Here is a 27,111-nt window from a genome sequence, read left to right as displayed (position 1 = left end):
ACTGACATTTTTTATAATGCCTTTGCAATAGTAGTTATACAACTGACTACAGAATCAAAACAAGCTTTTGCACAGTGTATATCACATAGTGGCATACACTCGTGATAGCCTAAATATTAATCTTGTTAATTTACACAGCTATTTAAATGATTGACATCACCCATTTATTCACAACCCTAACCCTAACAACAACCCTAACACTAACCCTAACTCTAACTCTAACCCCAACCTAAATTCTGACATTTCTGCTTATATCTCGGGAACGGAGGGGCATAGAGACTCGTAGAGAGAAATGGCTTGATGAAGTTTATTGTTCTTTTTCAGCAGTTATCCATGCACCACATGTACAATGATATATTCCACCAAGCTGCAGTGTCACAGAGTTAAGTAATATTAGGATAAAGATTATGTCCTTTATTTTGTACTTCATATACAAGGGGACCCCGGAGACCCTGTTACGATGAGCTTCAGCAGAATCTGTTGGAATAATGAGCTAAAACAAAGAGGGGGGGCATAAAACGATGCACTGAAGGTTGCAGCAGTGACGAGCAAACAGTTTCCCAACTCAATGTGGCATCTTGAGGAGCAGTAGAGGCATTTTCCACAGTAAGATATTTTTTTAAAGAACTTTCTTAGTACCTGAGTCCTTTATTACATCGACGGCATGTCCTCAGTATTATTTCTGGAAATGTGGAAGGTTTATAATGGCATGAAGAAGAATTTAAACATACTACATGTTCTTAAGGCTGATTCAAACACTTCTGGACAGTTACATGAATTAAATAAATAAATAAATGTATATTATTCACTAAATCGCATCCATGGCACCAGACTATACTGTATATGAACAAGTTGAGTTGCTGGGTTTTTAACAAGGCTGATCTTGTTCTGATGATAAATTAAATTTAAAAATAATAATAAAATGATGGTAGTATTCCTCAGCAGAATGACATACCAGGCCTAATGTAAGGAGGTAACAAAAAGATATAACTGAATATTTGAAGAGAAAGCGATTTCTCTTAAATGCTCAGAGTTTGGTTGGCTGCTCAAAAACAAAATTAACACAAAAACATAATGTAACTGAATAAATAGAATGTGTATGAACTGAAAAACTCTTTAGTTGGTTGATGGGAATTCAGCTTTCTTCATCAGAATGACATAATGAAATTTACAAGAAACATAATGGAACAGTTGAATTAATCGAATATGATTTTCCCCTTAAATACACAGAAACTTTGGCTGGTCGGCGTTTCATTTTCTGCAGGGGGATCTTTTCTAATCCTTGCTGAGGAGGCTTCTGTGGCCCTTTGAGAGTCTTTGGCCCCAGAGCAGTTTGCACACATCGACCTGCTGGTAATCCAACCTGATCTGCTTAAACAGGCTTCTTCTTCTTCTTCTTCTTCCAGGATCTTCTTTTGGAGGAAAAAAAGGAGCCTTTGAGCATCCAAAGTGCTCATGCTGGATGAGAGAAAGCACACAGAGAGGACGGGAAGCTTTGACTGCACAGAGGTTTAAGGCCTCAGAGGTGACGAGGACAGGCGGTGACCGCTGCCAGTGTATGTTGTCTGAATTGGTGAGGTATATTTTATTCGGGGGTGGAGTGAGCAGAGGTGGAGATACAAGCGTCTTCAGAGCAGTGAAACACACAACTACACCGTAAGTGCACACTATAAACTGCAGCTAGCGTGGATACAGTGCCAGACAAAACACACAACACACCGTGTCGACCTGCAGATAAATAAAAACACATCCTTCACGTCCTCGCTGTGGGTCAGACGAGCAGCAGGAGAACAAAAAAACAAAAGCAAAGGGCTAAGTGTTATGGGTCGACAGCGGGGTTATAATATCGGTCGTCCATTGGGGGGGTTGGGGGGGTTTATTCTCCAACGTCACGCCGACGGGGAAAACTACAGCAGTTTTTGTGGGTAAGCAGGAGTCGCCGTCAGCAGCGGAGCAGCTCGGAGATAAACACACACTGTTCAAGTACATGGCTACGACCATTAACAGCTCAGCTAGCTAGTCCTCACTGAAGATGCTACACAGGATTCACACATTTTTATCTTGTTTTTTTTAACTGCTTCCCTTCCAGATAAACTGCTACAGACTGACTCCTCCCGCCCAGTCGGATCTATTTACAGAGGTTTACAAAAAGCAGGGATGAGAGATTGAAGCGGATGATAGTCGAGTGATATTGTTTTGCGGCAGTGCAGCAGGGCAATACTGGCTCAGACGCAATTATATCTAAATAAAATCATGAATTTTGTGAGATGTCTTCAATGCAGGAACAAAAATGTAATCTATAAATGAAACGTCATGACTTTACAGCAAGTGTTCCCTTAGTTTACAATCATTTTACCTTCCCAAACCTTTTCATAGAACATGCACCGAAGCCGATCTCTCGTCTCTGTCACATAATCGTCGTCTCCCAAACTCACTTCACATCATTTGTGTGATTCTGAGCGTCCAAACTGCCCGTCTGCACTGCCTCAAAATGTGACCAGAAGCTTTACTGTTATGCAGGTTTTTTTGGTAAATACAGATGTGAAATTAGTTGTTCCGCGTTTGTTCCTTGTGGAAATGATGATTGTTGTTGCTGCTGCAGACAGAAGAAGTCTCTTGTTCGTCCCGTTTCTGCAGAACCCGCCGGCTCCTGAGAGAACGAGAAGAAGAAGAACATGTGTTGTTTAATACATTTATGACTCATCACATCGGTGTATTTATGTCCGACAGTAAAATACATGTAGAAGATGGTGCCTTCGTGACCGAGAAAAGACAGTGACTTTTTGGTGCATGTGGATTGAAGACAACAACTCCCACAATGCACAGCTCCGCAGGCCACGCCCAAGGGGGTCCTTGGCCAGAAATCGTTGGAGACCTCTGCGTTGGGGAGTTAAATACTGGACGAGGAACAGCTTAGCTTAGCATCAGCTGCTGGTAAACCAGGTTGTAGCGAGTCAAAGAGACCACCTGTCTGTCCCTACCTGGCTACTGGACGTCCAGTTTGCTCGGCCCGATGCTGTGGATGAGCTGGGAGGAATCGGAGGCGGCGCTGTACGCTTGGATCAGCAGGTTCTTGTTGAGGTCTCCGACCCCGCTGCCGGCCTGCAGTTTGGGGTAAGGGGAAGTGTCGGCGCCCTGACGCGGCCCTCGGCCGTGGGCGTCCACGTCCATCAGGTGCTCCAGGGAGCAGCCGTCCATCCCCTCCGTCAGCGGGGAGAACTCGTGGGCGCTCGGCTGCTCGTCCCTGGACACAGGACTGATGGAGACAGATGGAGAACTTCAAGACACAATGATGACAGAGACAGGATGTTTGTCGTTAATTTGCACCGCATTTGGGGTCAGCTTGTTATGCACATTCTTTAGGTTTGGCTATATGAGGTACAGAGTGAGATGTTTGTGTGTTTTCTCTGACGATGATCTCAGACGCCCGATGAACAGCATGGAACGACAACGAGATGCACGACTGGAAGAAAGAAGTCACCTCGGTGCAAACAGACGAGGAAAGAAACGACAAACAACCCTTTGTGGACTCGCATGCTGATGCTGGATGAAACTGAGCCTGAGGGACGCGTGGACAGTTAAACCAGAGACGGACAAAAAAGATGTCTCACCTGACGTCCATGGACTGAACCCCGTCAGACAGCTCGTCCACAAAGCTCTTGTTCTCCAGGGGTCCCAGCATGATGACGGGGGCCTCGGCCGGGGTCGGGGCGTCGTCCTCCGACGGGACGCCAGCCTCCGGCCTCACGTCGGACGCTGCACACACACAATGTCCTCCGAGGGTTACAAAACTGACGCATTGGTGTGATTAGCAGCAGCAGCAGCAGCAGCAAAGGTATAATAAAACGTTACCAGGGTCTGTCGTAGCATTAAAGTTAATCATAACATCTGTGCTTTTCCTCATATAACAAGTCAAAGTGTCTGCTGGGATCTATTAAAACAAAGCCTGTCCTGATATTATGTGCAGTAAAACACATTTTTTCTTTGGCAGCTTTAGTAGCTCTGCGTGTCCTCCTGAATAAATCAGTGTTGTGCTGATGACACAGGAGTCATTTAAGGCCACTTTGGGTTCTGAGAGTTCATCAAATGCTGCAGTAAACTCGTGGTGTATTCCACCAGGAGGCGCTGTCGTCCGCCCCCCCCCCCCCCCCCCACCTGCATAACACTGCTGAGTCACACTGCAGCTGATGTCTTGTTTAGGTAGAGAGGAAAACGACTGAATGCAAGTCGATGAGTCCTGGAGTGAGTGAGCAAAATAAATGAGAGGAATGACATCATCATGGTGAGATGACGGTGTGTTTAACGTTCACCTGCAGCACCAGAGAGAGGCTCCACTTCACTCTTCCGTGTTCTCTTCATGATCTCCTCGATCCTCTGGGAAAACAAATACAAGAGGGTTTTTTTACGATCTCCCCTCTCTCTCCCGGGGATCTGATCTGAGGAGGAGCGGCGATACCTTCTTCCTCTGCAGCCTCTCCTGCTCCTCCTGGATGTGCAGCAGCTCTCTCTCCTGCCTCTTCCTCTCGGCTTCTTTCTGGGCTCGCAGGAAGGCCTCCTCCCTCTGAAAAACACACACCGTCACTCACATCCTCTCTCTGCAGCTCACGCTGTGTGTGACACGAGGCCGAGAGCCCACCTCTCTGTCCAGCTGGTCCTGCATGTCCTTCCATCTCTGCTCCTTCTGCCGTCGCTCCTCGTCCTCCCTGGTCCTCCTCTCCTCCTCCTGCCTCGCTCTCTCCTCTTTGGCTTGCAGCGCAGCTCTCTCCTGCCTCTCTTTCTCCTCCTGCTGCCTCCTCTGCTCCTCCTCGGCCCTCAGCCTGACACACACAAATCCTCACAGTTCAAGAAGCTGGAGCTCAGGAACGACTCAAGATGCAGATTTATCCGAACACCCACCTCTCCTCCTCCTGCCGTTGTCTCTCCTCCTGCTCCTTCTGTATTCGGGCCAGACGTCGTCTCTCTGCCAGAAGTCTGGATGCCTCCTCGGCGTCCGTAGTCCCGCCGACGCTCCGGCCCGTGGGCGTCCCCGGAGACTCTGAGGCGTTAGACAAGAGACGGTGGAAAATATCAGGAAGGTGAGGTTTTATTTCCTTTTTTTGTTTCTTTTGGTCAGACTGAGAAAGCAGATGATGATGATGGTAGACTCTTATAATTCCATCCTTCCTGGCACCAGTTCATAAATATACAATCCCCAACATGCAGGATCCCGAATGTTCAGCAAACTCATACATGATAAATAAGAGATCGTATAACATTTCAGCTCATTAATGAGAGTTTGTTGTTGTCGCTGCTGTCAGTGACACGGAAATCAATGACAGGCAAATGTCGATACTGATTATAGCATGAAGCATTCCTGCTCAACTAAAGTAGAACTAAATAATTAACGAATGAACAAATGTAAGATAACAAAATAACTAATAACAAAACTGATCTATGTGGATTTCTGGGTCATGGAATCAAAATATGATGCGGTTTGACGCAGCAGATTGAGAGATTAGCAATGGACAGACATAAAGTTGCACTGTCACTCTCACACACACACACACACACACACACACACACACACACGTACACACACACACACGCACACACACACACACACACACACACACACACACACACTGTACCTTTACCTGCATTCAGTTCTTTGCTGGCGGATTTGGGGATCCTTTTCTCCGAGTTCTCAGACTTGGTGGATTTCCTCTCCAGGGTGCCGTGACCTTTGACCTCTGGGTGACCCCTGTCGTCACTGCCCGGGGTGGTAGACCTCTGCCGCTGCGGGGAGGGCGGGTACTGGCCCGGGGAACAGGGCGACTGAGGGCGACTCCTGTTTGACCTCACCCTGAAAACAAAACCACCAGCACAAACCGCATCAGGTCATCTGGATTATAATCCAGTGTGTGTGTGTGTGTGTGTGTGTGTGTGTGTGTGTGTGTCTGTGTGTGTCTGTGTGTGTGTGTTTTGTACCGTTTCGGTGTGGCGGGGCCCTTGCTGTTGGCCCTGAAGGAAGAACTGCGGGCCGGTGTGTTTGGAGTCTCACCCTGCAGGTCACAGACAGAAGGATGATCTGGGGTTAGCGCTGCTATGTTTTAAGAAAATGCAAATAAAGATTACAGACCCTCAAATTTAAGAAATAATAAAACATGCAAAAACATGTGTGACATATTAGTGATTCCAGACTGTGGTGGTTTCGTTATTAATGATGACATAATGACTTTGCATTTCACATTGAGAGCCACCGGGTCAAATCAGGACAGAAACCTGCCGATGAGGGAAGCTGAACATTTGCTGGCAGCAGAGTCTGCTCATCCACCTCAGCAAAATACAGAAAAACACTGAACCACAGCAGAAATATCGTCTTTCCTCCATAAACCAACAAGGATTGTGGGAAATGTAGTCTCATTTTGACAGCAACATTAACCTTAAAATCATTTTCACAGAACTTCTACAGATGCTTAGATTAATCTACACACAGTGTGACCTTTAAACCTCCTACAATGTGTGTGTGTGTGTGTGTGTGTGTGTGTGTGTGTGTGTGTGTGTGGGTGTGTGTGTGTGTGTGTGTGTGTGTGTGTGCTGACCGTGGGTGTTTTGACTCTGGACGACTCTTCGGTGAGTCCAGCGACGCTCCTGCGGTTGGAGGAACTTCTGTACGGTCTGTGGTTGTTGGGGGAAGCTGTTCGATGGGACACAAAAGACACTGACAGGTCACGAAAGAACACACAAACACACACACACACAAACAAACACACACAAATGGACACGCCGTGATGATGACACAAAACATCGGAAACCCAGTGAGTCAAGACGACAAACTCGAAAAATATTCACAATAAATGAGAGAGATGCTCTGCTTCCTGTACCATGTATTTGACCAGTAGTAGTAGTAGTAGTAGTAGTAGTAGTAGTAGTAGTAGTAGTAGTAGTAGTAGAGTGAATTGAATGTGGTTTCCGTAAAATAATATCTTTATAATCTAAATATTAAAAACAAATAAATTCTTCCAGTGGAAAAACATAATTTCATTCTGTTTTAAAATATAAAAATGAATGTGTTCAAATTCATAAAATAATTCTCATTACTACAGAAAAGAAAAACACTTCATAATAACCATCATTATAAATGCTAAACTTAGAGTTAATTAAACGTAAGTTAATAGTTATTTTACTGCAAACAATAAAATAAAAATGAATGTTATTATTACAAATTATTGGTGATGCTCTAATTTATATTGGTTTGCGTTGAATGAAAATGTGTTTATTAGTGATAAATCACAAATACATTCTGTCTCTCTTACCCCTCTCTGGTGAATGAAGGGCGGCCGAAGAGTTGGAGAGCTGTTTGTTGATTGGCTGATCCATCCCGGGCGGAGTCAGGAAGTCACCGACTGATCCAAAGAAAACAAACACAAACAAACACACAAATCACCCACAAGAGACACGTGACAGCCAATCAAAGCGCAGACCGCTGCAGCGGTGTGTCGAAGGATGCCGTTAAAATGTCACAACAACAAAAAAACGTCCCCGGATTCCTGTAAAAACAAAACACACTCGACCACAAGACAGAACACAGAACTGCCGGCTCACGCAGAAATAATGATCAGCCCGCGGGTCGATGGCAGAGCGAGGCAGCAGAACAGAGAGCGAGCTGCTTCACGGGGAAATGGAGGACGAGGACACAGAAAGGCAGCCGCTGCAGTCCCACGAGACTCCGAGGAGGATCCTTTCCTACGGCACCTGAAGGCACCGCGATAACATCCTCGTACCTGATATTATTTTATTAAACCTTTATTTAACCAGGTAAAAGACTCGTTGAGATTTAAGACCTGGCCAAGAGGGCAGAATAAAACAAACACACAATCATCTTATATTATCATAAATAATATAAATATTCAGATTTACATCCGAGCTTTGTTGTTATGAACAGGAAACATGTTTCTGAGGCCACAAAATGTTTCTGCTCTCTTTAAAGCCACTCTGCCCTTTAATGTATCTAACAGACATACAAGGTCAATGGTTTTATCTCCTTGTATTCACTTATAGGACACTTAGTGTGTTATAAACCTTCTGGAGTTCTCAGCCAGCCGGTATTTCAATAAAACATTATAAATATAGCAACAAACTAAAAGCATGTTTTTGGTGAAACTGCTCGTGGGTTTGGAGCAAAGTTCAAAAACCAAATTATGGATTTCTGCAGCGACTGCTTCTGTAATAAATAGAGGGATGATGGGAAATGTCTGCTGTGTGTGTGTGTGTGTGTGTCTGTGTGTAGGTGGGGTCTAATAGGTTTCACGTAGCTGCAGGGTGAATGTCTGGTATAATGTATGGTGTGTGTGTGTGTGTGTGTGTGTGTGTACGTGTGTGTGTGTGTGTGTGTGTGTGTGTGTGTGTGTGCATGTGAGTGTGTGTGTGTCTGTGTTCAGGGGGTCTTTTATTGACTGGCCTCCCTACTGAGAATGATATGTGTGCATCACTAAACACGGCCGTGGGCCAGGAAGACAGGAAGTGGAGCAGCCCTTTGTTTTGATAAGGGTGTGTGTGTGTGTGTGTGTGTGTGTGTGTGTGTGTGTTGGTGGTGTGGGTTCCAAACCAGACAGACATCAGCCACACAGTGGAAATACTGTATGTTCTGGTGATGGAAATTACCAACAACACCAACCAACAGCTACACACACACACACACACACACACACACACACACACACACACACACACACACACACACGCACACACACACACACACACACACACACACACACACACACACACAAGCCTCGTTAACAATTTTGATTTTAATAATTTTCTGAAGAATTGCTGGGGTCTAATTGACCCATAGGTTAACAGATATATAACCATATATTTCTTCAGCAGATTTAACAGGTGATAAAAGACTTAATATGTATTATTTGCTTCACAGTGTTTCTGTCTGTTTTCTGTATTTTTGCATCTCAACGTACCTATTATTTAATCTGTCACAATAACAAAGAGAAAGCTATTAAATAAATCATCTGTGTGTTGTTTTCTAGCCCAACCCCCCACAAAGGACGGCAGAAGGAGCCCACTAGTATGTAGGATTCTGTACGCAAGCAACACTGCGATGGATTGACACACACACACACACACACACACACGTCGTAAAAACACACTCCGGGGTGACAAAACAGCCGATGTGACGACACAAAGACGTCCACATACGCATGCCAGACAGAGGAACGGCTGCAGGTGAGACGGCGGGATTCGTGGTATGAGCGTAGCAGTGCACACACACACACACACACACACACAGACAGAGTCATGTGATCTGTACCGTTACGGGATTGTCTGGCGTTGGAAGCAGCAGGAAGCTCATTGGGCTGAGGGGAGCCAATGGCATGGCAGGGCGGGGTCTTAGGGTTACCTGGGCAGCAGGTGAAGCAGAGCGGAGAAAGCAAAGCGTTACACTGACAGCAGGTAATAGCACACACACACACACACACACACACTTAGACAAGCGGGAAAGAGACATCGGAGACAAAACACGCTCACCAGCAGGAAGTGACACGTCAAAACCTCGCTGTGGTGAAATAAGCATCAGCATCACAGACAAGACAAAGTTACAGCCTTCAAAGTGAAGCGTGTGAGGTCATGTCTGCCCATTTAAGGTGAGAGGACAACGGTTGCTAGGTGACCGACGACAACAAGACAAGGTGAGCTCCGAAGTCCACGGTCTCTGTAAATCGGTGACGCTGGATCATCATCCTCTGGGGACCATGAACGTCAACGAATGATTATGGGATTCAAACCAGCAGCTGTTGAGCTCAGTCAAGCTTGATTTTAAGGAAAATAAACTATTTGAAAATGTACTGTAACACTAAAAAATACTTTTATGGGGTCTGATACTCTTATTTAGAAAACATCCAGATGAATAACTGCTTGTGAACTCGGTGATTTAGTGAAAAACATTTAAAAAACGCTGTCTCAGGCGTATTATATATTCAGTTTCAGCTGTTTTTGAAGCTACAGACGGATTTTGAACACAACAAATAATAAGAAAACAAACATTCAGCAAATTCTGAATATTCTAAATATATAAATATGTTTAAAAAGGAATAGGCAGGAATAAACCTTATAAATAGATCCTACTACAACTTAAATAATGAACTAAATATTATATTTTAATATTATATAATGTAATGTGTTTTCCCAGCTGTATGTTGCCTTCAAATTACAATATTCCAGATGCCTGTTACATTTGTTTCATCTGAAAAAGTTCTTTCCACCATTTTTCAGAATATGATTATGTACGTTTTGGATATTCCAAATGTAGCATTTTCCGATGACGGCCTGTGGAATATGCCTCATTACACATCGATATATCCCATTTTTTTGCTCAATCTGGAATATGCATCTCAAATGGGGTTTTTACTGCAGTTTGCGACACTCTTGTCTGTTTACGCATATTGTCGTACGAAGAAAAGCTCGAAGAACGCAGTTTTGCAGTTAGAAGGAGGGAAAGCTGTAGCTGTAGGACGTACATTTATTGGCGTTTTATAGTATGAACAGCTGCATGTGGACAATATTAGTAGGATATTTATTTTCGCTAGCCATATTAACATGCTGAAGTAACAGCTGGTTGATTTATAGCTTGTATCAATCCATCGCCTCCATATTTCTTTCAGTTATTCCAGAACACAAAGCAAGCGAATGAGTCAAACACACTGAGAGCTGCCACGACAGCTTGATCACCAAAATAAAATGTCAGATGTTTACCAGAGAAAAAGACAAATACGCAGCACACACACACACACACACTTTTCGTGAGTCCCTGTCCTTCTAATCCGAGCGGAGCTGTAAGATGAGATGCTGCTGTTTCTGCTGCAGTGAGCGCCCTGCTGGGCCCTTGACAGATCCCAGAACAGATTCTCTTGCCAGTCAGCCGGGCCGGAGCCAGACGAGCTGCTCTGGGATGGACCCTGATCCCGGGTCAGTGACGGCGGGACTGAAGGCTACTGTGAATAATTGATGGCGTTACGAACGCACCGCAGTGTGTAGGTAGATGCCCAGCTGGTGGCGCTCTGGCCTTCCCAGCTGGCCGACATCACGCCAGAGACGTCTCGGGAGAGAGAGACGAGGATGACGTGATGCGAAAGAAAGAAAGAAAGAAAGAAAGAAAGAAAGACGTAAACCCAGAGACGGACGTTGGCAACATTAGCAGCCTCAAGTCGCACGCCGTCTGTGTTTATATCAGCGGCCGTGGTGCATTCAAGGTTAGATGCCTTCTGGGAATCAGAGCTTCGTCCCGGTTTGAGAATAAAACAACGGAGCGATAACGGACACACGTACAAGCACACACCTGTAGCACACCAACGAGCCACAACCATCAGATCACACACCGGTTTAAAACCACAGCTTCACACACACACACACACACACACACACACACACACACACACACACACACACACACACACACACACACACAGCCTCTCCTAACACTGATGAGGTTTGGAGACAAAGCGGCGAGCAGCTCCTGCATTGCAGCCTCCACACCCTTTTTATATCCACTGCCCTTCTCCTTCCTCCACCTCCATCGCGTCTCCTCACATCCTCCGTTTATCCTCCACAGTGGTTCTCCTCTGCTTTGTCGTCACCCCACCCTTTCATCCGACCACCATCCCCCCACCCCCCACCTCCGAACTCCACTGACATCATCACCATCACCATCACCATCGCCATCTCCTTCTCTCCATCACCTGAACACATCCCCATCCCATCATACTCACCCTCCACTCCACCAGGCGGTCCTCCCCACGTCCAGCGTTTAGGCCTGTTATCCAGGTGGTCCCGAGCCTCCCCCCCTCCTCCTCCTCCTCCACCTCCTCCTCCTCCTCCTCCGCGTCTCTCGGCGCCTCCGGCTCTCCGGCGGACCAGGGCCTCCAGCCTCTCCTGCTCGTTGCGTTCAGAAACAGGGAAGAAAAGACACTCTCTCACTGAGCCGTCGCTACGGCGACGGGTGCCCGGCGATGCGCACGGAGACGGCTGCGCCATGGCTACCGCATGCAGCAGCCTCGCCCTTCCCCTGCTCTTCACACTCCGTCTGTTTCTGTGTCTGCTGGCGGTCACCAGCGCTCGATCGCTGGCTCGTCTGTCACTCAGTGATACATAATACAGCAGCAGCCCTCTCTCTCTCCCTCTCTCTCTCTGTCTGCCTCTCCCTCTAGGTAGCACCGACTCCCCCTCCCATCACCCCACCCTCCCCCTCCCCCCCCTCCCTCTCTCTCTCTCTCTGTGTATCTACCATGATCCCCCTCCCTCTCTGACTCTATTTCAAAGAGCAGTTTAGTGAGACGGGAGGAGACTAAATGTAACCCGTCACAACCCCCACACACATGTATGAACACACACACACGCACACACACACACACACACTGACTGGCTGGATTGGATATTTATACTGGTTGCATTGGTTTTATCTGCTGCTTGACTCTTTCTACCTTTTTCCTGCCTCAACACACACACACACACACACACACACAGTAACATCCTGTAAAATATACACTTAATTCATATAAATACACACAAGCCACGGCAGAACAATGATTACCATTATAGAATTGAACTTGAAAGTGACAAATATTAAAAAAATATATTTTTTTTTAAATTATAATCCAAAATGTATTAATTGTGCCCTTTTCCCAGTGACTAACCTGACAGGCGTATTAATCTTAAAGAGCATAAACAAACATTTTCACTGTTTAATAATCCTCTCTTTGTGTCGTTCTTTCCCTTTAAACCATCGAACAAAGACAATTTAAAATATCATCAGAGCTGGTTCCATCTATTATTCATATAGATACATTCATTTCAGAAATGTTACAGTTTTCATGGGTTATTAATTTTAATGCCACATTAAATTAAATGTAACACCAGCTTTCATGATCATGTATAAAGTAACATGCAAAACTAGTTGGGATGACATGGACTGGAATCATTTGTCAGTACTTCCCGGCAGCATATAATAATAATAATAATAATAATAAATAATAAATAATAATAATACAATATTTTGTATTATTAAGGATTAAGGTTACCATTAAGGAATTCACTTGACTTTTTGCTATTTTTCTGACGAAGAAGACGATTTTAAATAAATAAACAAACTTTCTTTTAGTCTAATTTGGACATCGTTCCTTTTTGGGAAAAAGTCACTTAAGTGCATTTTGACTTATTCATACAGAATATTTAGTGATGTCTTTATATTATATGGAGCAAATATTATTTGACTTACTATTTGTTTGGATTAATTGTTTATTATTATATTATCTGTGCTGATTGGCATCTGTGATCAAAGACATTCTCTTCCTGCTTTTATTTAATCTATAATCACATTCTGATTTCTCCACAAGCGTTCATGTGGCCGCGTTTGTAAGCAGACAGCAGTTGTATTTGCATATTTGCAGCAACGACACAGAACAAAGCTGATACGCAGCCTGTATGGATACATAAAGGATGGATAAACGCTCCGCCTCAGCATCGCAGCGGGGGGATTTGATGAAGGTGCATGCAGAGTCACGCACAGACCGCAAAGAGGGAGGAGAGACGACGGGAGGCGGGGCTCCGAGTCAAGAGGAGGGAGGTAAAGAGAGCACAAATGTAAGGAGGGGGGAGATGGTTTTATACTGGAGATAGAGATCAGAGACGAAAACCAGAATTTTTCGTAATTTAATTGGTGATTTAATTCTATTTATAAGGGGACATTAAATAAAAATACCAGAGACCAAGTGAGCAGAATCAATCAATTATTTGAACATAAGCTGATTAACGAATATATATTACTGAATTGTGAACACCAGAGGCTACATAAAGTGATATGTCTATATCATTTACTTAGTTTCTCTTCTTTTATTACCTCATATACGTAATGGAAGCAGCTCACACCTTTTTGAATTGATTAATCCAGCAATTAATCAACAGATTAATAATCTAATCATGTTGCTGCTATGAATCAAATATTAAATTATGAACATTTTACAGCAAATGATCAATAAAAATATCAACCATGCTGTAGTTCTGTGTTTTACCTTTGTATATTGAATATCGTTTGGACTATTGATTCAACAAAACAAATAGTTTGATGTCCTCGAGCTCCGGAGAAATTGCGATTATTATTAATTATTATTAATTATTAATTAATTAAAAAGCGGCAACGCTGTGAGAGAGCAATAACCTCGAGGACAGTGAACGCTTCATACGAAAGGATTCAATCAACATTTAAATCTCACAGCGAAGCCTTCCGTGTTCTCCTCATCGATTGTGCGGATTCCTTTTTTCCTCCTCAGGGAGGTGAAATATGTGCTCGTCACGGCAACGGCAGCATCGACTGTCTCTTCCAGTCATCGGCACGCGATACGCTGACGGTGATGTCATCGTCCCCCGAGGCTGACCAATCATTATGTCATTAAGTTATGCATATGAGAATGTGTGGGTGGGGGAGGGGAGGAGGGCTGTTAGCATGCAAACAGAGCCTTTAAATCAATGAAGACCCCCCCTCTCCGTGGATTAGACGTCACCCTTCATGTGCTGCTTTTAGCCGCCGCTAACATTTTACATCCGGGTGCCGAGCTGAAAGGTCAGGTCCTTTATGTCAGACTCCAGAAGGCATTGTGATGATTAGAAGGTCGTCAGCTCCTCGTGTGGAGGAGCGGTGACTTTTATTCAGGCCCAACCATGAACACGATAATCTCATTTCACACTTCAATCATCTCTGACGGCGTTCTACTCGCGCTGCTTTTAACACACTGACACGCTGCCAAAACACAGCTGACCTACACTCCATACCGTGCCTGAACGCAGCTGTGAGAAAAGCATGACGTGAAGGATAACAGGGAGGGTTAAAGGGACAGTTCACTCTAACACTGATTTCCAAAATCAAGTTCAAGCACTTTTCAAGCCTTTCCAGGTGCATTTCCATGCTTTTCCAGCCCCTTCCAGCTGTGGTAAACCCCATATTTGTACCAATCCAATGGTCAGTATTCAGTCTACTTATTATGTCACTTGTTCATCACATTAAACGAGATGTTATTGTCCTCTAAACAACCAACATGATGTTTGGAGACAGCTTTTTACAGAAGGACCACAAATGAAAGGAAAACTAATTCCACTAACAGATCCACAGAAATATAATCACCAACTATTTTCATCATCTGTTCATCATCAAAAGTCATTTTTCATAAAGAAATGTCAGAAAATGCTGTTTTCAGTCCCTCAAATATGGAGATCTTCTTTTCTCTGTTCTATCATAGATGTCATCACATACAACACATTTCAAGACCTTCAGTCTAAATCCAAGCACTTTCAAATGTCTCCTTCCAGGAATCATGACCCGGTTACTCAAGGTAATCCACAGATCTTGTGGTGGAGCTGTAACGTTCTCTAGCTGAGGAGACGCATCGATGGGTCAGCTTGTTTGTGTTACTGTGTGACTTCACCCATGCTCTGTGACGGAAAATGACTGTTTTTATGAATGGAGTCTGGTGGGAGCTAACAGCTTCAGTTCCACATGGGAAAAAGGGCTCATATTCTAAATATCTGAACTCTCTCTTCAGTGACTACACCTGTAAAGGGAGAACGTGTTTATAATATAAGGCAGAGGTCATTAGCTGAGACCTATTTGTTTTATTGATGGTGGGTTATGATGGGTTTTTTGTTGATCTGTTACGTCTTTAAATCTGTCTGCAGGACAACAAAAAAACAACCAAACTTTACACGTTTCAGTTGGATGCACACAATTAAGTCGACTGACAGAAAGTCATTAAGCAAGCCGGCGTTAATTAAAACGCAATTCACGCTTAAACTCCGGTTTATCACACCGACTGGTTTATGGATCGACACGATTTAATCGGAAGCAGAACTCAAGAGAGAGAAAACAGGAGACGAGAGGAAGATGAAGAGGTACGATGAAGAGGTACGATGAAGACGCACGACGGTGTGGAGGCGGGATGTGCTGCGTTCAAGTCCATTTGGATTCATGTATATATGAGTGGCCAACTTGGACTTGAGGTAATAATTCAGTATTTTCTGCTTATCAAGATTTTTTTTTTTGAACAAAAAATTAAATCAATGTTTTTGATGTACAGTTTATTTTTATGGGTTTTTTTGTATATATTGACATGTAATTTTGCCCAAGTGGGCTGATTATAACGTAGATATCTGCAAAACATTTTTAATTGATATTGTTGATTGTTAAATTAATATGAAGTGTCTAAAAATAACAAAAATCTAAATTCTCAGTCGTATTCCATCTAATATAACTCATTTAAAAAGTGGTGGAATTGCATTTGGGTGCTTTAACAAACAGGGCCAATTTATTTTTATTACTTGTTTATTATTTAGCTGTTCCAAGTTTATTGTTTCTAGTTGATTTATTCTTGGATCAGTGTTCTAATCTCATATAAGAGTTTGTTTTTGTTTTAGGGGTTTGAACAGACGACCAACTGAAAAGCTTCTGGACTCGACACTTTGAATATTCAACACTTTAAACTGTTAAAAGTATCATTTCTGTGACACGTCATCCTGTTTTCTCACTTCTCCTAACGAGGTAGTGAATGCATCGTTAGCGCGCCGCGACCTCTGACCTTCTCCGCCTCTCGCTGCTGCCGTCTCTTCTCCCCGGCTGCAGCCCGGCGTTGCTGCTCCTTCTTCTTCTGCTCCTCCATCTTCCTTCCTCGCTCGTCGCCGTGGCGATCCAGCTGCTGCTGCGAGCGGCGCTCCTTTTCCTGCAGCAGCTCCTGCATCTCTGAACACACAAGAGCCAAACGCTTAAATATCAATATCATCTGTACTTTATCGTAGTATTTTCTTTTCTTTTTGAACCTAAAATTAGCTGTCGTGCCACAAAACTGTAAAAATAAAAGTTTTAAAAGCAGACTTCAAGTCAGTGTTTTAAGATTGTGATGAAGGAATGTGATGATGAGGTGAAAGTCAGGTGGGTTTTATGTTCTTCAAAGTGTACTAGGAGCCATGAATTTATTTGTTATTTTCTATATATTTTTATTTCTACGGAGCCACATTATTGATTGATTGAATTGTTGTTTATATATTAATTGTTGTCCTTGGAGTTAAATAAGTGGGGGAGGATATGTGCATTTGTACACTGATTGTTTTGCACACTTTATCGTGTCGAGGTTTACTGCACATTCCTCAGTAAATAATTAAATTAGCACAAACCAATTAAGAAAGACAATCAGTGAGTTACAGTTTCAACATGAGATAAATATGATCTTTGATGGATCACACGTCCGACTGGAGATCTTTGTTACATCTTCTGTCTGTCTGTCCCATCATTCCCGATCGACCGTCTACCGCTGGTTAATCAATAAAGACATAAAAACCAAAAGCTGACTTTAAAGGAACTCTGAAAGACAGCTGGCTTGAAGCTGAGTAATTTTCAATATGAATAAAGTGGACTCGAAAACCACGACTAAATATATTTGTTCTTCATGACTAAGACGCAGTAACATCAACATGCGACATTGTTGATGAAAACAAACGTGACTAAAACGCCATGGCAACACAATTTGGACAGTGTGATACAGTCAAAAGCCACCCAAACAATAAGTATTTTAGTTTCGATATCTGACTTTATTCCACTGCTGAATGATGAGTATTTTTTCTGAGGTGTTGACATTTTTCTGCTCGAGTCTGCATGCCCGAAGTGTCCTTTGGGGAAGATACTGAACCCCAAAAGGCTGTGCCATCGGCGGGTGAAAAGTTAGATTTGGCAGGCGGCACCTTGCAGGCAGCCTCTGCCATCGGCGTGTGAATGTGGGTGAATGTAGACGTGTGTGTGTCTGTGTAGCATCATTTAAATGCAAATATAAAAGATAGATAACTAGACCCGGATGTAATTAAAACACCACATTTCCATTTAAGTCTGTGTTTTTTTTCATCTTGATTACAGAGATAATGGCAGCAAGTCAATGCAGGTGTCATGTGATTAGATGTTTTTACCTGACGGGCTGCTGTGAGGGGAAGGTGATCGAACAGGAGACGCATTCCTGCTGGTGGTCAGCGGCGCGGGAGGAGGAGGTGCCAGCGCTGTGTTGTGGAGAACACGGTGAGAGGTGATTCATTCATGCATTCATGCTACGCTGCACAAAAACATCTAAACATGTGAAGCTGTAGAGGTGAACGTGACGTCCAAACGCTATAAATCCCCCGTCAGTCAACATATCCCGCCTGTGGGGTCAGATGGCAACATGAGCTGTCAATGAAGGACCCCCCCAGTGTAACTGTCAGCCTTCTTCTTGGTGTGTTTTTATTTCTAAAGCAGTCATGAACACACACACACAAATACACAGGGGGACGGCAGCAGACGTCATCCCAACGTCTCATTATTAGATATGGAAACACGTGCAAATCTGAAGACCCAAGTGCTTCATCTCCAGTTTAAAAATATGCACCACATGCAAAAAATAAATCAGCCGTATCTGAGGGCGGAACGTGACATAAGACGCTGCTGCTGCTGCATCCATACGGGGATGAGACAACATGATGTCGGATATGGAAAAACAAATTTTTTTTACTATTTCCATTAAGAATACGCTGCCTATTATCAAATGTACTCACCAGTTATATTTATATCATACAGAAAGGCTATAATGTACTGAATGCACTGTGATGTATACATTTTGGCATGTACTACGGACATAAATACTGCAATGGGGTATGTTTTCAAAGGCTACACATGCTGAATAACAATGACTAGTCAACGCAAATACTAAAATATAGTGTGCAAATATAATATTAATAACAAGCTCCATAAATGGTAAATATATTCCCAGATGCTATAAAATACCTTTCCTCATTATTCTTTCAAATATAAAGCACAAAGCATAGCATGACATTGAGGTAGTGAACATTGCTGCATAGAAATCTATTATTTTTAATGTTAAAATAGGTGTAGTGCTTATATCCGCGTCCTCTAGGTGTGTGCATCTCTGCGTGTACAAGTACAATAAACATCCACTCGTGTACATTTAATAGGAATACATTAAAAGAGAGCATATTTATTATTTCCCCTCACCTGTCATCTCGGTGCAGCTTGGAGCCACTTCAGTCATTTCAAAACGTCGTCGAGTATTTTCATCAGGAGCCGGAGAGCCGATGAAAGCCACAATGACTCAGGGAAAAGATGCTGCTGGGAGTCGGGGAGCCGACGGAGGAGAGGCGGGGGGCGGTGGAGAGGAGGGGGGGGGGGGACCGTGAGGAGAAGAGCCGACGGAGGAGAGGCGGGGGGGGGGGGGGGGGAGGAGGGGAGGAACCGTGAGGAGAGGAGCAGAGGTAGCATAAATATAGCTTAGAGCTAGCATAAATATAGCTTAGAGCTAGCAAAGATATAGCTTAGATCTAGCATAGATATAGCTTAGAGCTAGCATAAATATTGCTTAGAGCTAGCATAAATATAGCTTAGAGCTAGCATAGATATAGCTTAGAGCTAGCATAAATATTGCTTAGAGCTAGCATAGATATACGGTATAGAGCTAGCATAGAGCTAACATAAATATAGCTTAGAGCTAGCATAGATATAGCTTAGAGCTAGCATAAATATCGCTTAGAGCTAGCATAGATATACGGTATAGAGCTAGCATAAATATCGCTTAGAGCTAGCATAGGCTTTATTTAAAACAATTTTTAAAGCTAATGTTTGGCTTTTTGACAAACAAAGATGTGGACCGCTCCACTCGCAGTTGGCTAATTTACATATTAATGTGCCAAGAAAAACAAAAAATCTCTCACTCACACGTTATGTTGCCTAGCAACACGCGGCTCTAGCACAACCTAGTTCACATGATTGTTTTTAATTATTCTGTTTTAGACAGAGAATCGTTTGTCCCAAATCTTTTGGGGGGAAAAAATGTGTTTTAAACATTTGTATTAAATGTTTATAGTCCATCTCATCCATACTCACGTGCCTTGATTTCCCGCCACTCGTGATGGAGTGCACGTGCCAGGCACAAGCAGCTCCCCAGAGGCAGTTACGTCATACTCGTAAAAAACTGAGGCAGGCTGCCTATGACGTGCAATATATGTCACCACACACACACATACAGTACCAATACAGAAAAAAAAACAATATTATTAATCTTATTATATAGTATGATATTATATTATTATTACTCATGCATTAGTGTTTAAGCAACATTTGATTGCAGTTGTTGGAGGGAAAGCAATTTTTTAACCAAAATAACTTAATCTGATTATATATAATTAGGTTCAGATTTTTGTTCTGGATAGGTTTGCCAATAATAAGACAATACCTAATTTGCACATGAAAACTGCCAATATGAATATGAAAAAAGTTGTCTTAATGTAAATAATCAAGTGGGGACGTTTGCAGGTGACACCTTAATGTTTACTATGTTCAACCGGAATCTAAAGCCAGAATACCTCGAACATAGAAAATAATTATTAATTATTAATGATATTTTTTTCTAAGAGCTGTAATAGGACCTTCTTATATATAAATATATATATAGAAACAGTATCGGGGCAGACATGTTGTGCCCTGGATGTTCTTTGCTTTGAGCTCTGAAGGGCGTGAGACTGCTTCATCAGAAACCCTCATCCAGATCCAGCCCAATCTCGCCCCCTTCAGACCGGCACAGGAAGTGCGTGCAGCGCTCCACAAATCACCCTCCAGGTCAGCGTGGAGTTAAGATCTTTATTGGAAACCCAGCCTTCACACATCATAGTACATTTTTCTTTTTTTAATCTTCAATTAATTCAGAGTGACGACAGCAACAACAGCGAGAGGCCCCATGTGGTCTAGAGCAGTGGTTCCCAAAACAGGAGGTGCTGCCCCCCCCCTTCAGGGAACATGGGGCAGTTTCCAGAGGGGGAGGGAGGGGAGAAGAAGGAAATAAACTACTGTATATTACTGTTATTTGATTTTCTAGAGGTTCAGAGAACATGTAAGAGTGACAATACAGATTTGAGGTTTTACCGGTGTGTGTGTGTGTGTATATGGCGTTACGGTCTGGGAACCGCTGGTCTAGAGACCGCGTCGTGCATTGAAGCCACAGCGCGAGCAGCGAAGAGTTCACGACAGAACACGGAAACACAAAACACTGAAAACAAATAAGGGAAACGATAGAAAAATACATTTTTTCCCATTCTTCTTTTAAATTTCAGGGGAGCCGTCACGGTTCAATCCACAAACCAGGCAAATGAGTTAAAATGGAATACGACGATGACCAAAAGAAGTGTTATGATCTTTCTCCCGCCATTAATAAACAGCTTTCAAACCGTCTAAAAACCCATCGGCTACGATATAGACTGCCCAGAGGAAAAACACAAAACGGTTCATCTTTTTATTGACAAACCCAAGAGATTCTGTACGTGCTGCTGAATTCCACACGGTGTGAAATCAATATAAATACATCATTAAAAAGATGGCGGCATTTGGGGAGAGATATTCTGCAGTCATGTACCGGAGTAAGCCTCCTGTAAAACGTAAGAAAACAAAACCTCCGTGAATTAGATGTCATTTGCCATTATTTTGTTCACGCTTGAAGCTGAAAATCTTGGCAATGCATCGAGACATTCACCCTAAATATGATGCTGGTGATCAGCCTAATCTTTAACCAATCCAACTGCTCGAAGGCAGGGAGAGCAAACTGCCTGCGTCATCGCTCGATTCCCCCGGACGGCCTGCTGCGACGCCCTCTGGTGGCTACGAGTGATAACTCAAACAGAAGAACTAAAAGCAGCATCTCATTTTCATCCCTGTCAACAATAAACTCAAAGTACTGGTGTCGGTTTTTTTTTTTTTTTTTTTTACTGGAAATGCACCTGAAGTTCTCAAAAACAACAAAGACGTCTACTGATGTTAATAAATTGGAATAATTGTATTAAACTGTATAGGATTGGCGTAGGCTGATCTCAGTGAAAATAATCCTCATCGGTGTGGCGATATCGGCTCAAAATATTCCAATCCGAGCATCTCTATTAAAATCCCACCTTCCCCCTCCAGTAGCAGGTCTTTAGATCTGGAAAGAGAGAGAAAGAGGAGGGTCATTGCAGCTCGTTGTCGTTCGTCCCCGGCCTCAACTCTTGCAGTTTTTAAACAACTTCAAAATGTGCAATTAAATCGAAATATCACAATTTTGCCTTACGGCATTTAAATGAACACGATTGATTGCGATATTGACTAAGATATCAAAACATAATTCAACATTCAAAACATCTACAGCTTAAAAATAATCAACTTTTTGCATCATCTGTTCATCATCAAAAGTCACACTAAAATCTCAAGGACTTCCAGCACCCGTACCAACCCTGATTATTGAGCATAGACTATAAAATGAGGAGCTTACATCATCAATGTCCTCATCATCGTCGCCAATGTCATCAAACTGGATCTCGTCGTCGTCTCCAGGCCCGAAGGTGTCTGTCTCGTTGATTTTGGCTGCGAGGAGGAGGAAGGCGTTAGAGAGGAAATGCTAAAACAACGTGTTCGTGAATGATGCATCTTGAGGGTGAAAGTTTTGAGTTTTTTCCAGAGTTGCTGAGACTCACCGTGCTCCGGCAGCTCGCCGTACGCCTTCAAACTACGAGCCTCGTCTGCGTTGTACTTGAGGATGACGTCAGCTTTGTTGTCCTGAAACAGAAGTTTAGGTTGAAATGTTTGACAATTTATAAATTACCGAGCATGTTGGGTCAACGGAAGATACCAAAACCTGATCACACGGGTGGAAGACTGGGGTCCAAATAAATATACAGTTATGGATGAAATAATAATCCTAATGCCATAATAATGAACAATGTACGTTTAACCTATGATACTAACTTGTGTTTTTTATAGCTGTTTTTTCTTAACAAAAAGCTTTTTCAACAAACATTTAATGGAAAATACTGATTTATAGAACGGTCACCAATGGTGATTAGACTTAATATTGTTTTAATGTATTATTTCATAAGGAAATAATTGAATTTTATACTGTGATGTAGACGATCTTCTTAGTTTCCGTACTTTGTACCAAGAAGAGTAAACGATATTTTGAATCATTCAAAGTTTAAGGTTAACGGTAATTTTACCTCACAGAACAATATAATAAACGTTTTAAAAAGGGAAATGTCGCTGCTGATGTATATCTGGAGGAGCTGTGACCTCACAGCGAGGTCAGCACAGCGTCACCAATCACACACACACATATAGACACACACCTGGTAATCTCTCAGCCCCACCAGGATGATGTCTGACGTGTTGATCCAAACCTACAGGGAAACAAAACACAGATAGTCCAGGTTATCAGTGTCATACAGCGACACACTGCACTTTGTGACACACACACACACGGTCAATTGAGCCACATTAACGGCGGCTGACTGACCATTCAGAACATGCTGGCTCAGCATTACGTCAGGTTTCCTGTGTGTGCTGGTCAGTGGGGGGAGGGGGGGTGCATGAGGACATTCCTACCTTTTTCCGGAGTTTTCCTCTGATGTGGCAAAGCCGCTTGGTTCCATCGAAGCACATGGCCTCCAGACGTCCATTCCCCAGCATTTTAATCACCTGAGCGTATTCTGGAGGACACGGGAGAGCAGACGAGGGTTAATCCAGGACAACGAGTCAGACGTCATCAACCAACTATAAAATATATAGTTAACGAGGATTCCTGCGTCACTTAAAACCAACAGTTACATCACACAGCAGAGGTGATGCATGAATGAGGACGGTGCAGCACTTATCTTCTCTAACCAATTAGAATTAAATATAACTTTAAAACTTCATTAGTACAATGAGGTCAAAGCTACATCGTCTTCTCTGGAAGTCTGGGAATATAATTTGGTAGAAAATGCAGGATGAAGTCAAACAGAGTCTGAATAGGAAGGTTCTACTGTTGTAGATGTAAAAACAAGGCCAGTAAACAAAGAGGAGGAGGATAAAACACGTGGAAACGGCACAATCGTGGTTGTAGAACGAAAAAATGTATGTCTTCACATGACCAAGGCTCACCTACTATTAAAAGGCTTTGGTGAAGCAGCCGAGCTGTTTTGGACAGCAGCTAAGCAGAATTAATGTAAAAGATTTCGGGTTGTTGCTTATTTATTATCTTGTACATTTTTCTTGAACATTGTAAAAAGACTAGAAAATAAAATATGTACAAGTTAGTCTTCCACAAACCTAGATCACTGAAAAAGCCCAATTTTGTTGACAAAATGAAAAATACTAAACATGGCCTCAGGTTTCTTCTCAAATAACGTCAATGATGTTGAATTTCCATTAAAACACAGTTAAATGTCATGTACACAAATTGAGACAACTTTTTTTTTCAATTTTTTTTGGACAGATTCGAGTATGCAGATGCTTTTTTCTTTTCTTTTTTCGCTTCTAGTCTGATAGATAAAAATATAGAAATATTCTAAGAAGCTGCAGCAGTTATAACTAGGATTATCTTATTCTGCATCTCGTCTGCATGACCTGAAGATGTTCTTCACACCTGCCGAGCCTCCTCCTCCACGCATGGAGCCCGCTGCCATGTGAACAGGGGTTTTGGCAGCGTCGAGCACTGCAGTCGAGGATCCTGATAAATCTGACTGCAGACTGATAGAACCGTCTAGTGAGGTTCTCGGTAACAACATCTGCAGCAGTATTATTTCTCCAAATGCAACGTCGTGCAGATTTTATGGTTGGCCTGGGCGCTAGTGTGCATTGTAATATCTTAGATTATCGCCCAGTGCTACTTTATGGTAGATAACTGAGGTTGCACATTGTGGCTCATATTTAATGCTACACACTGAAGATAAAATAATTGATTAATGAATACTCAAGTGTTGATTGACTGAGTGTCTCAGCTCGAATGTTTGTCTCCTTTCAAGTATAACCAAACCGTGCAACCTCGAGCAAACAGACAGATGTTTAGTTCACACCCCCTTTCTCTCCTGGACCCCCCGGATCAGCTGAGAACTGTACCAGAACCAGGACTCACCCTGTCCGTCCTCTTTGAACACCAACTCTCTCTTCTCGGACTCATTCTCGTTCTTTCCACGTCGCCGATTCTTTCCTCCTTTACCTATAAAACGCAGACAGAGACAGGAAGATATCAATTAAATTCAATTGTGATTGTTTACAGATCATCTGCAAGTAAATAGTTATTAACATGACTTATAATTAAATCCTATTGCCTGCAGAAGTGGAATGTTAATAAGGACATTAACTCAAGTACTGTAATTAAGTACAAAATTGGAGTGACTTGTACTTTGCTCATCTTTTTCAGGCCACTTTCTACTCCTTTTACTCCTCCATTAATCTGAAAAATCTCAAAAAAATATGATCTACACACAAAATACGAGGAGCTTAGAAAGATGATCTTCTGTTATAAACTGGATACTAAACCAAACATCAATTGATTAATGGAGAAAAACCCAGCAGATTAATTGCTATGTTTAAAGTGTGGTATTACTACTTCCCACCACTGCATATTAGTTACTTTTAACGTGTAGTTTTAAGAATTATAATCATCTGTTTTTGTCTCCATAATTATTTTACTAAGTCAGTTTATCCAAAATAATGTGACTTAAGTGTTAAACTACAAATAATATTTCTTGTCAACATTAGAGAACCTATTGTTACCCACTCCATGTTCGCAATGTATCCAATTATTAACATAATATAATAGTGATAATACATTTGTTTCATACCTTTAGTACATTCTTCTGATTATACTTAAATATTAAATACTTAAATCTGAATACTCTGACTGGGAACACTATGGAAGATGCTACGTGAAGAGCACGGATGCTATCGTTTGAGCTACATGCTAGATCGCTAATCTCACGGATATTCTAGAGACAATACATTCAAATTGTATTTTAATATTTATTAATGACCATGTTCAATGTAAGCTGGCTTTACCAAGGGGGGTTAACTCGGGTGAAATATTAGTGGCATATGTCACGGGCCACACACCGGGGTGGGGTTTATCCAGCTAACTAGCTAGGTTGGCTGTGTCAGCTAGCAACGGCATTAATACTGCCAAGTGTGTTAGCCATTAGCTCGCTAGGAGGTATTTTTTTATTTTCGTGTAATAACTTTTATCTAGTCTAAACTGTATCATCACCACAGCCGAATTCACGTTAAGTGAACGGCTAACACACAAACGTATCTGACGGCAGAGTAAATGTCTCTTAATTCGCGTAAATAAGAAGATAATTAAAAAAAAGAAAAAAACTAAAAGTAGCTAAGTTAGCGTTAGCTGGCCGGTGTCACGTTTTCACTGCGTGCGTCTTCACGGCGGGGCTCGACAAGGCAATTAACAACAATAAAAACACGGCTCTTTTCTACGTCCTTACCTTTATTCTTGGGCATATTCTTTCACGCCTCGGTCACGATAATCCTCGCTCGGTAGAAACAACTGACGGTCAAACAATAACGGTGTACAACAGTCAGATCGAAAATTGACTGAACGGCTACAAGAAACTAGCTAGTCACCGCTATTGGCTCCGCCGGTTTGCGCATGCGCCCGCCAAGACGTTCATTCTTTCTTTCTTTCTAGTTTATTGGCGGGTGGCAAACAACTGTTTGGTACATTACCGCCACCAACTGGTCCATACCAGTTGGTGGCGGTAATGTATTAGTGTGGATCACATAACCTTAAAACAAACCTTAAAACAAAATAAACAAATGAAATAAAATACAAAGCAAAACAAAATATATCTGTCCAAACAATTTAGTTAACCTGAGATAATGCAATAACATTTGATATTCACAGTAGCAAATGGAGAAACAGTAAGCCCTCCTTTATTATTTTAAATGCTTTTTTTACATCACTTTATAGCAAAATCGCGAGAAAGATTTATGGCAATATATATCTCGTTTCTTACTGTTTTGAAATGTACTACTTTATTTCATAGTCTTGTCTCCTTTTCCCTTTTGTATCGTAATGGTCTTGCATAGATGATTGGAAAATGTCTATTTTTTACCATGTTTACTTTGTATGAATCCCCCCTTTTCTTTTTTGTTTTCTTTATTTTTTTTTTCTTCTGAAGGATTGCAGTGTTAAATTGTCTTGCTTGTTTTTTCCTCTACACACTTTTGTATGTTTGTGGTACGTTCAATAAATAAAAAACATT

At 42.4% G+C, this 27,111-nt stretch overlaps 2 protein-coding genes across 7 annotated transcripts; both read right to left on the bottom strand.

The window, feature by feature from the left end:
* Window positions 1-293: 293 nt before the first annotated feature.
* On the bottom strand, window positions 294-19,169 carry map7d2b (MAP7 domain containing 2b). 6 transcript variants are annotated; one of them, XM_084033535.1, is made up of 17 exons: window positions 19,061-19,169; window positions 17,986-18,072; window positions 16,611-16,771; window positions 11,760-11,922; window positions 9,305-9,394; window positions 7,296-7,385; window positions 6,582-6,700; window positions 5,968-6,041; window positions 5,634-5,842; window positions 4,897-5,035; window positions 4,637-4,817; window positions 4,457-4,561; window positions 4,311-4,374; window positions 3,612-3,756; window positions 2,982-3,277; window positions 2,436-2,650; window positions 294-2,404 (listed from the first exon to the last, which is right to left on the bottom strand). In XM_084033535.1, the coding sequence occupies exons 1-15, from the start codon at window positions 19,095-19,097 to the stop codon at window positions 2,986-2,988; spliced, it is 1,956 nt and encodes a 651-aa protein (XP_083889661.1). In that variant the 5' UTR covers window positions 19,098-19,169; the 3' UTR covers window positions 294-2,404; window positions 2,436-2,650; window positions 2,982-2,985. The 6 variants fall into 6 exon arrangements, with proteins under 6 accessions (XP_083889661.1, XP_083889663.1, XP_083889662.1 ...); XM_084033537.1 differs by having other exon boundaries at window positions 6,582-6,676; window positions 19,061-19,168; XM_084033536.1 differs by having other exon boundaries at window positions 2,982-3,256; window positions 19,061-19,167.
* Window positions 19,170-20,684: 1,515 nt separating this feature from the next.
* On the bottom strand, window positions 20,685-26,486 carry eif1axb (eukaryotic translation initiation factor 1A X-linked b). Its single transcript, XM_084033542.1, has 7 exons — window positions 26,332-26,486; window positions 24,969-25,052; window positions 23,459-23,562; window positions 23,203-23,253; window positions 22,555-22,636; window positions 22,353-22,444; window positions 20,685-22,025 (listed from the first exon to the last, which is right to left on the bottom strand). Exons 1-7 carry the CDS (start codon window positions 26,345-26,347, stop codon window positions 22,020-22,022), a joined length of 435 nt encoding a protein of 144 aa, XP_083889668.1. The 5' UTR covers window positions 26,348-26,486; the 3' UTR covers window positions 20,685-22,019.
* Window positions 26,487-27,111: the final 625 nt, after the last annotated feature.

Source organism: Eutrigla gurnardus, assembly GCF_963514095.1.
Source record: "Eutrigla gurnardus genome assembly, chromosome: 18".
NCBI classification, from domain to species: domain Eukaryota; kingdom Metazoa; phylum Chordata; class Actinopteri; order Perciformes; family Triglidae; genus Eutrigla; species Eutrigla gurnardus.
Note: the sequence above shows the minus strand (reverse complement) of the source record. Positions and strands in the feature narration are given on the sequence as shown.